This window comes from Medicago sativa, chromosome 3, assembly GCF_051527215.1.
Source record: "Medicago sativa cultivar Bolivia chromosome 3, Bolivia_mono, whole genome shotgun sequence".
NCBI classification, from domain to species: domain Eukaryota; kingdom Viridiplantae; phylum Streptophyta; class Magnoliopsida; order Fabales; family Fabaceae; genus Medicago; species Medicago sativa.
This window is the reverse complement of record NC_140751.1, coordinates 99,149,478-99,160,313: the sequence shown is the minus strand read 5'-3', so window position 1 is coordinate 99,160,313 and position 10,836 is coordinate 99,149,478. Positions and strand designations below refer to the sequence as shown.

General features: G+C 36.7%; 1 protein-coding gene across 1 annotated transcript; it reads left to right on the top strand.

The window, feature by feature from the left end:
• Positions 1–2,253: 2,253 nt before the first annotated feature.
• On the top strand, positions 2,254–4,542 carry LOC146942756 (protein FAR1-RELATED SEQUENCE 5-like). Its single transcript, XM_085750057.1, has 2 exons — positions 2,254–2,462; positions 2,581–4,542. The coding sequence occupies exons 1-2, from the start codon at positions 2,352–2,354 to the stop codon at positions 4,540–4,542; spliced, it is 2,073 nt and encodes a 690-aa protein (XP_085606183.1). The 5' UTR covers positions 2,254–2,351.
• The last annotated feature ends 6,294 nt before the right edge of the window (positions 4,543–10,836 follow it).

Sequence of the window (10,836 nt, the reverse complement as noted above, 5' to 3'; positions counted from 1 at the left end):
ACAGAAAGACTTATCTTCCCAGATTAAATATCACGTTAGTATAATACACCCAAAAAAAAAGAGTGAATAGGCAATTTCCACCCCCCCCCCCCCCCCCCCCCCCCCCCGAAATTGTAAGTTTCATCAATTACCCCCTGTAGTTAACGAAACATCAATTACAACCCTGAAATTGCATAACATCAATTTTCGAAATTTTTGAAATTTTCATTAGTATTTCTCAAAAAAATTCTGGGAATTTTTGTGTATTTATAAACCGAGAATAAGGGAAAAAATATGTGTATTTATAAACCGAGCTTAGGTTTTTTATGTATTTTTCGAAATTTCGAAATTTTCATTAGTATTTTTTCCGGGAATTTTTGTGTATTTATAAACCGAGAATAAGGGAAAAAATACACTGAAAAAACCTAAGCTCGACATATATACTAATCAAAATTTCGGAATTTCGAAAAATACATAAAAAAACCAGAATTTCAAAATTTCGACATATATACTAATCAGAATATTTTTTATTTTCCTGAATTTTTTCATTATTTTTCATTTCATTAGATTATTTTATTTTTTTAATAATTTTTTATTTTTATTAATTTTTTCAGAATTTTAAATTTTTTCAGATTTTTTTTAAAATTTTCCAGAATTTTAAAAAAAATTCATATTTTTTTTATTTTTATTAATTTTTTTAATTTTTTCCGTTTTTTTCATTTTTATTAATTTTTCAATTTTCCAGAATTTTTTAATATTTTTTTTCAATTTTTTTATTGATTTTTCATTTTTCCAGAATTTTTTTTTTTAATATTTTTCCAGAATTTTTTCAATTTTTTTCAAGTTCAGGGGTCATTTTGCACATAAGCGTAAAATTTCAGGGGGGTAATTGATCATAACCGTAAATAGTTAACAGAAAAATTGACGGAGGGGGTAAATTGATTAACGTTATGCAATTTCAGGAGGGTAATTGATGTTTCGTTAACTACAGAGGATAATTGATGAAACTTACAATTTCGGGGGAAAATTGCCTATTCACTCCAAAAAAAATTATTGAAGGGAAGGACAAATAAACCTTAAAAGGACAAACAAACCTTGAAAGCATAAATATTAACATCATCGCCTAGGGCGCATAACACTGGGTAATGAAAAGTAGATGTGCACATTCGTCAAAGATGTTTGCTTTGCAAGACTAGGCCCCGTCACCAAAAACTAGGTGGCATTTAGCATGCACAAGCAAAAGACTTGTGCACATTTAGTGGCCTGGAAATGAAGGACAGCTGGCGGTAAAAAAGCACTTTTTACCTGCTGGAATATTTTAATGAAAACATATTATATTATAAACTATTCCATTTATTGTTTCTGCTGCTCACACCCCCTAAAACACCATCAGTTATCAGCAATTACTTGTACACCCCCTGCTAAAATTGAAACATGGAGAGTAGTAATTCATATTTTCGTTATACACGTGAAACACCACCATAAATCTCATTTTGAGTTTTGTTTCCCTTCTCCTTCATGCTTAACATGTTTCTTCATCTCCATAGCCACCCATGCTCTTGATATTTCCAGATATGCTTTCTCCTTCATGCTTAAGTTAAAGTTCTTATCCATCAACAAAATTGTTCAACATTATTTCACTTTCCTATATTGATCTGGAGATTGCAGCTTAGTTTGGTTTATAGATCTAAATTCATTTTCAACTTAAAGGTATGAACATAACTTTGTTTATCATTTTAAATGTTTTATTATGCTATGTGGTTGTTGTATAGAAGTAGTGGGTTAGTGTTGTTGGCTAATATAAGATTCTGAGATACCATAACTGAAAGAATAAATAATGAATTTTTGAGTTAGTTTTTTGTCAATGAAAGAGGGTAAGAAGACAACAATGGCTGCAACACCAAGTTTATGAGATGGTGTTGTGCATGGTCGTGCTTAAGTTACACACGACCGTGCTCAAACTCACTGGAGATTGGATGCATTTTGTTTACTATCACCATGACCATCGTGCTCAATAATGACACGGTCGTGCTTGTGGTAATGGAAGTAAATATGGTTGGTTTATGCTAGGTGGTTGGTTTATGCTAGGTTTTGTGAGAAAAATTCTGAACTGCAATCTAGCACGGTCGTGCGTTTTACTGACACGGTCGTGCCAAAATTCCATGCATGAAGTTATAATCTTGAATGTTTTGGAGCACGGTCGTGCTGATTATAGACACGGTCGTGCTTGACATCCTGGAAGTAATTGTTTTTGCTTTCTACTAGTATTGCTATGTAGTGTTGTATTTGTCTGGTTCCTGCAATTTTGTTCATGTAAAGGTAGTGTGTGTTTTGGCGAATTTGTGATTGTGATTATTTAAATCCATGTATGTATGATGAACAGGAAGATGGATATTCATGAAATTCTAGAAATTTTCGGAATTCCCAATGTAAGCGACATAACTGGGGGATGCAACCTTAATGCGGAAGGTTCAGAGGTAGAGGTATGTTGATGTGATTACATTATTGTGTAAATTATTTTTGAAGTTAGCGAAAATCGTAGTGTAATTCTGATCTGAGGATTGTCAATTACTAAGTTATTTTGCAATTTTTATTGTACAGGACATGGACAATAGCTCTTGTTCGGAGAGTGATGTATGTTCCTCGGATGAAGATGTCGAAGACATGTACAGTTCGTTGTATGGGTGCAACTTTGACGATGAAACGGCGGTTGATTGCATGGCTGACCTTGACAGAATTAATTTTAAGGAAATAGGGTCGGATGAAATCATGCGGTACCATTTTCAGGATCGTTTAGTTGCATTCAAGTTTTACAATTTGTACGGTTGTGTACGTGGATTTTCCGGTAGAAAAAGCCGTGTTGTTAAGAACAGGGATGGCGATGTTGTTCAACAAACCTTTGTTTGTCATAGAGAAGGTTACAGGGTTGGAAGTAATGCTGCCGATAGGAAAAGAGAGCAGAAGGCAACTAGTAGGTGTGGTTGCATGGCAAAAATTCAAGTACACGTTGACGCTGGTAGCGGTCGATGGTACATAAAATCTGTTGACGATATTCACAATCACACCTTTTTGGATGGGAAGTATGAGGGAATGCTACCTGCACATAGGAAGATGAGCGATTATGACAAATACCAAATGAAAATGATGAGGAAAGCTGGCATTCCTACGTCACGCATCTATGGTTTTTTTGCTTCACAGGCTGGTGGATTTAAAAATCTTGGATATACAAGAAGAGACATGTACAACGAGCAATTCAAGAACAGGGAGAGGAAGAGTACAGATGCAGAGGATGCAATTGATTTCCTTAAGGGTTTGTGTAGTACGGATGATATGATGTTTTGGAGGCACACAGTTAAAGAGGATGGAACACTTCGACATTTATTTTGGTGTGATGGGGTTAGCCGTATGGACTACTCGGTGTTTGGAGATGTTTTGGCATTTGATGCTACATATCGAAAAATTAAGTACAACACACCGTTAGTTATTTTTTCCGGTGTGAACCATCATAATCAAAGTGTCATATTTGGTAGTGCGATTGTTGGTGATGAAACTGAGGACACTTACGTGTGGCTGCTGCAACAATTTCTTGAGGCAATGGGCGGGAAGGCACCTGTGTCAGTTATAACTGACGGAGATCTATCAATGAGAAATGCAATTAGAAGAGTATTTCCACATGCTCATCACCGTTTGTGTGCCTGGCACTTGGCTAGAAATGCAACGAGCAATATAAAAAATCCAAAATTTGTCCCGAAGTTCAAACGGTGTATGTTCGGTGATTTTGATATTGAAGAGTTTGAAACTATGTGGGATTTGTTGGTTGCAGAGTTTGGGTTGGAAAATAATAAGTGGATTCGTGAGCTGTATGAGAAGCGGGAGCAATGGTCAACTGCCCATATCCGTGGTAGATTTTATGCTGGTTTCAGAACAACCTCAAGGTGTGAAGGACTTCATTCTGAATTTGGAAAATATGTTACCGTCTTGTCGAATTTGGTGGATTTTTTACAGCATTTTTTGCGGTGGCTGAATTATGTTAGATACAGAGAAATTGAGGCGGATTATGCATCTTCTTTTGGTGACCCCGTTTTGCAAACTCAACATAGAAAATTAGAGAAGTCAGCTTCAAGAATATATACAAGGTCAGTGTTTAAGCAGTTTAGGCCCGTATTGGAGAGATCTAGTCGGTGCAAAGTCGAAGGTGATGTGCGCAGTGGTTCCATTTTTACCTACAATGTTTTCAAATACCCTAGGGATGATATTCATTGGATCGTGACATTTTGCCAAGAACGGTTGACATTTAAATGTTCATGCAAAAGATTCGAGACATTTGGTATTCCTTGTGAACATATCTTACATGTTCTAGTGCATTTGAACATTGTTGTACTGCCAGAATGTCTTGTGATGGAACGATGGACCAAACGTGCTAAAGATGGAATCAATGCTCAAAATGCTAATAGTTCAAGTCACCGTGATCCTGCATTTGTAACTACGTATGTGATGTTCGTTGAGCGATGTAAGAGGATGGCCAATGCCGTGTTGAAGGAAACATTTTACATTCGTACTTAGCACGGGCGTGTTTGAAAGTGACACGGTCGTGTCAATACACTATGTTCTAAGTTGATCCAGAATGGGAATAGAAGGCACGCCCGTGTGATATATTAGCACGGTCGTGCTTATGAGTACTGATGCTAATGAAATTTATAGCTGATAATCAAGCACGACCGTGTTTATATTTTGCACGGTCGTGTCATTACAATCTGGTCATTAGTTAGTAATGTGAATGGAATACACACGATCGTGTGTAAATTGGGCACGGTCGTGTCAACATACTATGTTCTAAGTTGAACCAGAATGGGAATAGAAGGCACGCCCGTGTGATAGTTTAGCACGGTCGTGCTTATGAGCACTGATGCTAATGAAATGGCTTAAATATGCGATCAGTCCCTGCACTTTCATCAGTTTTTGGTATTAGCCCCTGCACTTTTTTTTGTTTGGCTTAAGTCCTTGCACTTTGTAAAAAAATTGGATCTGGTCCCTACCGTTAGCCAACTGTTAAAAAAAAGGAAAAAGGTAACGGAGCTTTTTCAACAAAAAAAAAATATTAATTAATTCTAGGAAAAAAATCCTCTTCAACATGAGCTTCCTGGAAACGTACCAATATCATATCCTTCTTTGACAACAAGGTCACTCACACATCCATCTATCACCTACTCCCTTCTTACACGTAACACAAAATTAATGATGCAAGAACTTAGACCTCCATCTTCCAACTCCATCTCTGCTCCTAAGCTTTAAAATCGATGCCGCCTTCATCAACTTTGTCATCTCTCAGCGCCATATTGATCTGTCATTCGATCTTCGATCAATTCTCCCACAACCCAAGCCAGTTATCAGAAATCTCGTCATTTTGTGTAACCAGTTATTGTTAGTGAGTCTACTAGAGGGATTGAGTGGGGAAAGATGAACCAAAAGTTGAGGCGTTTGAGTCCATTTTCCCGTGGAGGAATGCCTATATTCAAGCTGTTATGTTTTGTTAATTTTCCTTAATCAAACTTCATGTGAACTACAACTGTATTTTGCTTTGCCTTTCGTTTATTAGGCTTTTATTGCTTGTTATTATTAGCATTAAAATGTAAACAAACATGGGAAAACTTATGAGCAGAAGAACATCAGATTGTGGAAGAAAGTTTCTCTGTTCCTTGTTATGATGTGTGCTTCATCAAATAATACAATTGAACTTGTCCTCTAGTCCATTCCTAATATCCAGCGGAAGATTGCTTGAATTTTGAAACAAAAAAAAAACTATAAAACCACATTTATATAGTGCCATGTTACCCAATAATAGGATGACATGTGGCACTCTGTTACCTTTTCCTTTTTTTTAACGGTTGACTAACGGTAGGGATCAATTCCAATTTTTTTACAAAGTGCAAGGACTTAAACCAAACAAAAAAAAGTGCAAGGACCAATACCAAAAATTGGTGAAAGTGCAAGGACTGATCACATATTTAAACCTAATGAAATTTATAGCTGATAATCAAGCACGACCGTGTTAATTTTTGGCACGGTCGTGTCATTACAATCTGGTCATTAGTTAGTAATGTGAAAGGAATACACACGATCGTGTGTAAATTGGGCACGGTCGTGCTACATATTTTTTACAAAGTTGTCACCACAGCATGCTCAAATTGTATTTCCTTACCACATACGTAAATAATACCACATACAATTTGGAATCATTTACAATACAACCTGAACAGAATTATAGATTATGACACCGACAAAGATTTACATATGAAGTTAAACAAACTTAAATTGAACACAATTAAGTTTTGAACAGAATTTTTGATAGTGCATGTTCAAAGAAACTTATACAAAATTCAAATAGAACCCAATATAACAGTACCAGTAGTTGATGAAAGATATGTAAACAAAAGTAGCGTTAGCAAGTTCAAAATAACCCAACATAACAGTTCCATAATAGAAGCAAGAAACTTAAATAAAAAACCAGTAGCAATCATCCAAGAAGCATAAGCAAGCAAAAAACCTATCCTCCCTACTCCGTAAGTCACGAACACAGATTCCCAACATTAGACTCCACCTGGAGGTTGGTATTCAATTTTTAGGTGCTGCATCATTATGTTGAGCATATGTTGTTGCGTTTGGTTGTCCTGCCTCATCTGCTGCACCTCAGCCATCATCATTCCACGCCATTCCTGCTCCTCTTCATAATGCCTTTGATGCTCCATCCTCATCTGTTGAAGGTCGGCCCTTGTCCCTTGAACCTCAGCCTCTATCCTTGCACGCCAATCATGGTCATGTTGAACCTCCGGCAGCGGTTGGTCTTCCTCCTGGTCATCAGCATGTACGTCATCTCCATCATGCTGCTCTGCAGGAACTTCTGTACCTAAATCGGAATAAATCCAGTTTTCTACATTTGATGTGTCAGTCCTATCAGGATTTGGCAATAGAAATGAGTCATGGTTCGCAACCCTCAATTGAAATTGTTCTCTCTTCCCCCCACTCACATCCTTAATCATTTTCATTTGAATCAGTGTGTCAATATTGATTCCATTGCAACCATGAAGTGGATGTTCATCACGATACAATTTAATATTTAACGTCTTGGCCATGAACTCTATCGGTCCCCCCACCACAATCTTACCACTGTCCTGTGTCGCAACAGACGCCATATGGCTTAAAAGATAGTAACCTGTGTTTACTTGTTGCTTGTTGACCATAGCCCATAATATGAATAGTTCATCGGTCCTAACCGTCCCCGTTTCCTTTCGACCGAAGATGGAGCAAGCCATAACCCTGTGAATGTAGCGGAAAACAGGGTTGTGGATGGAACTAGCCTTAGCAGATTTAGGCACAAATTTCCTCATTCCAGTTATTTGATGCCAAAACTCATCAGGATCATAATTCTCAGGCCTATTGTTCGGGTTATGAGAATCGTGGATGAGTCCCGTGCTTGCGAACCCCATCCGTTCACAAAATTCAGTTAGTGACATGCTAAATTCACGGTTATCCAGGCTAAATGACACATTGTTGTGTTGTGGGTCATCAACATTATCTTTATCTTTTCTAAAACACAATGTACTAAGGAATTCTAGGGTAAGGTATACCTTTGTGGAGTATGAATGTCCTATAAATTTCCCCCATCCTATGTTACCAACCAGATCCCTAACATTTTCTCTCATACCTAAATCATCTAGAGTAGTTTTATCGGGATACCTGCTCATTAAGAGACCTCTTCCAGCAAGTATGTCGAACCTCTCCCTTTCCTCTGCTTTCTTTAGGATAATTCCAAGTGCATAAGGCTTACCCTTCTTTTCCTTGCCATCACCAGAGCCAGCATCAGTAGCAACTTCCTTTCCCTTGCCATCAGTAGCAACTTCCTTTCCCTTTTTCTTCTTAGCATGAGAAGTACCATCATCAGCAACCTTTTTCTTCTTGGCATGAGAAGAGCCATCATCAGCAACCTTTTTCTTCTTTACTTTAGATGAACCATGATCATCATCATATGAAGCATCATCAACAGCATCATCAACAACATCATCCTTTCTCTTTTTTGTCATTTTTGAATTTCACAAAAGGAAGAAAAATTGGGTTTTGGGATACAAGTTTGGTTTTTAAGATTGATTTTGGTAGGGAAAGGTTGAATTGATGTTGGGTTTATAGATTGGGTATGAGGATTTGTCTTTGATTGATGTTTAAACTTTAATTTGGTTGGTTTTAATTTAGGTTTGGAGGGTACACGAATTTGGACATTTGTTTGAAGATTGGATGATTTTTGATTGTGGTTTGGATTGAATGTGTTATACTTGTTGCTTGTTGTTGTTTTTGTTAAGATTTGGTGAAGTTAGCAGTTGTTTATATGGAGGTTGGGTTGGAAGAGAAGTTGATGGAGGTTAATGGAGGTTTAGGTTTTGGATGGAAGTTGAATGAGTGTGGTGAGAATGAGGAACGGTTACCAAAGACAATATTGATATATAAGTCTGCGAAACGCACACGACCGTGTTGTAAAATGACACGGTCGTGCGTATAGAATCTGGTAAGAACTAAAAAACCAAATAGATTTTCGAGCACGACCGTGCTGTATATTGACACGGTCGTGCGTACTTGTTCTGGTAAAACATAAAACCAGTCATTTCCAAGCACGACCGTGTGTAAAAATGACACGGTCGTGTTTACACGTACTTGATAGGAATAAAAAAATGTTCATACAAATGGAAAAAGTGGTGGCTGGGAGTCGAACCCATACCCACCACCTCGTTACTTAGGCAAGGCACACTTATAGACTCATTCATAACCATTAAGCCACATGGGCGCGCTTTCGTTATGGTATCAACTTGGGATGTATCTAAACATTTGTTTTTTTGTCAACATATGAATTGCACGGTCGTGCTGTATACTAACACGGTCGTGCTGCTTGAAAATGGATGCACACCCTTTAATCCTATGCCATTTCCAAGCACGACCGTGTGTAAAAATGACACGGTCGTGTTTACACGTATAAAATGGAAAAAAAAATGTTCATACAATGGAAAAAGTGGTGGCTGGGAGTCGAACCCATACCCACCACCTCGTTACTTAGGCAAGGCACACTTATAGACTCATTCATAACCATTAAGCCACATGGGCGCGCTTTCGTTATGGTATCAACTTGGGATGTATATAAACATTCGTTTTTTTGTCAACATATGAATTGCACGGTCGTTCTGTAAACTAACACGGCCGTGCTGCTTGAAAATGGATGCACACCCTTTAATCCTATGCCATTTCCAAGCACTATAATAGCTATATATATATTTATTTATTCTGGATTTGATTGCAATAGGTATAGATTACAGTCTATTAACGATTTGATGGCACATACCTTTGCTTTTGAATACTTTCCTACACCATGCATATGTCTTTCAACTGCCATGGCAGAGATTCCATAAAGTGGATGCTCCCTCACTCAATCTTTAATTGTTTTATACATGGTTTTGAACTAAATTTCAATTGCCTTACACTATAAATACATTCACATTGTTACACTTGAGTATACCACTACTCAACTCTTTCTTCCTTTCCTTAAAAAAAATACAACTCTTCCACTATGGCTCTCACCCATACACACAATCATATACATGTTATGATTCCAGATTCCCCAGAGGCATTTTTTGGTGCTGTCAAATTATCGTTTATGGTCTATTTCTCTACCCCTATTTTATCAACATTGAAACATTTATTTCGGCTTCATCTATTACATTCTTCCTTATATTTTAGTATGTAATATTTTTGTTATATTACAATTTTTTCAGGCACGTGTTGAAGTTGATCCGGGTTTTGTCGAGGCATACACTAATGATTTTGATGACGTCTGGAACGTTGTCACACCTTATGGAAATATCGTAACACTTGAGTTAACAAAAAACTTCTTTAATCCAACTATAACCAATGGTTGGAACACACTGCAACAATACCACAATTTCCCAACCAACGTGGTTGTAAAGTTTGCTTACTATGGAATGAATATATTCAAAGTCCACGAATTTCGTCAAGTCAATATCTTCAGCCAACTGCCTGCCTTTCACAGTAGAAGTTTGAAGCGAAATGAAATCAAGTTTTTTGATATTCAATTACGGGAGGGTCTAACAATGAGAAACAAGTTGGTAAAGTCAACTATACTTACTTTAAAATATTTATTATTGGTAATTATTATTACATATTCTTTTAATAATATATTAATGAGTTTATTTTTAATGTCCTTATGCAGAAGTTACCTTCGGACTTTAGTCAATACATCGAACATAATGTATGTCGAACTTTAATGTTATGTGGAGATAACGGAGATCATCAGCTTTTTAATATCGTTTCAAACAGTGACGGAAACTACACTCCAAACTGCATAGCAAAAATCGGACCAAAGTGGAATAGATTTTGCCGAAATAATAATTTTCAAAGTGGTACAACGATTAGATTTAAGTTTATCCAGAATAATTATGATGTATGTCATGTGTTTATTTTAGGCTAGTTTATAATTATCGTTTTATCATTTTCAATATGTAACAACCACCGTATAATTATGATGTATGAGACGTTTTTATTTTAAGGTAGTTTATAATTATCGTTTTATCATTTTCAATATGTAACAACCAATGAAACTAAAAAAATTAATGTTAATAAAAAAAAAAAGGTGGAGGCTGGGACAATCATAACCCTTGAGCCACATGGGGCGCGTTCGTTAAGTTAACAACTTCATATGTATATAATTATTAGTTCTTTAAAACACTTGGACCGGCACGGTCGTGTTGTAAACAAACACGGTCGTGCTTCTTTAAACTGGATGCACCTTATAATATATGCCAT

What these genes read in the sequence shown, in the direction of transcription:
- LOC146942756 (XM_085750057.1), top strand. Translation starts at nt 2,352, where the DNA reads ATGATGAACAGGAAGATGGATATTCATGAAATTCTAGAAATTTTCGGA. An exon ending in CGGAAGGTTCAGAGGTAGAG is followed by an intron (nt 2,463 to 2,580) that starts GTATGTTGATGT and finishes TTTATTGTACAG; the next exon opens with GACATGGACAATAGCTCTTG.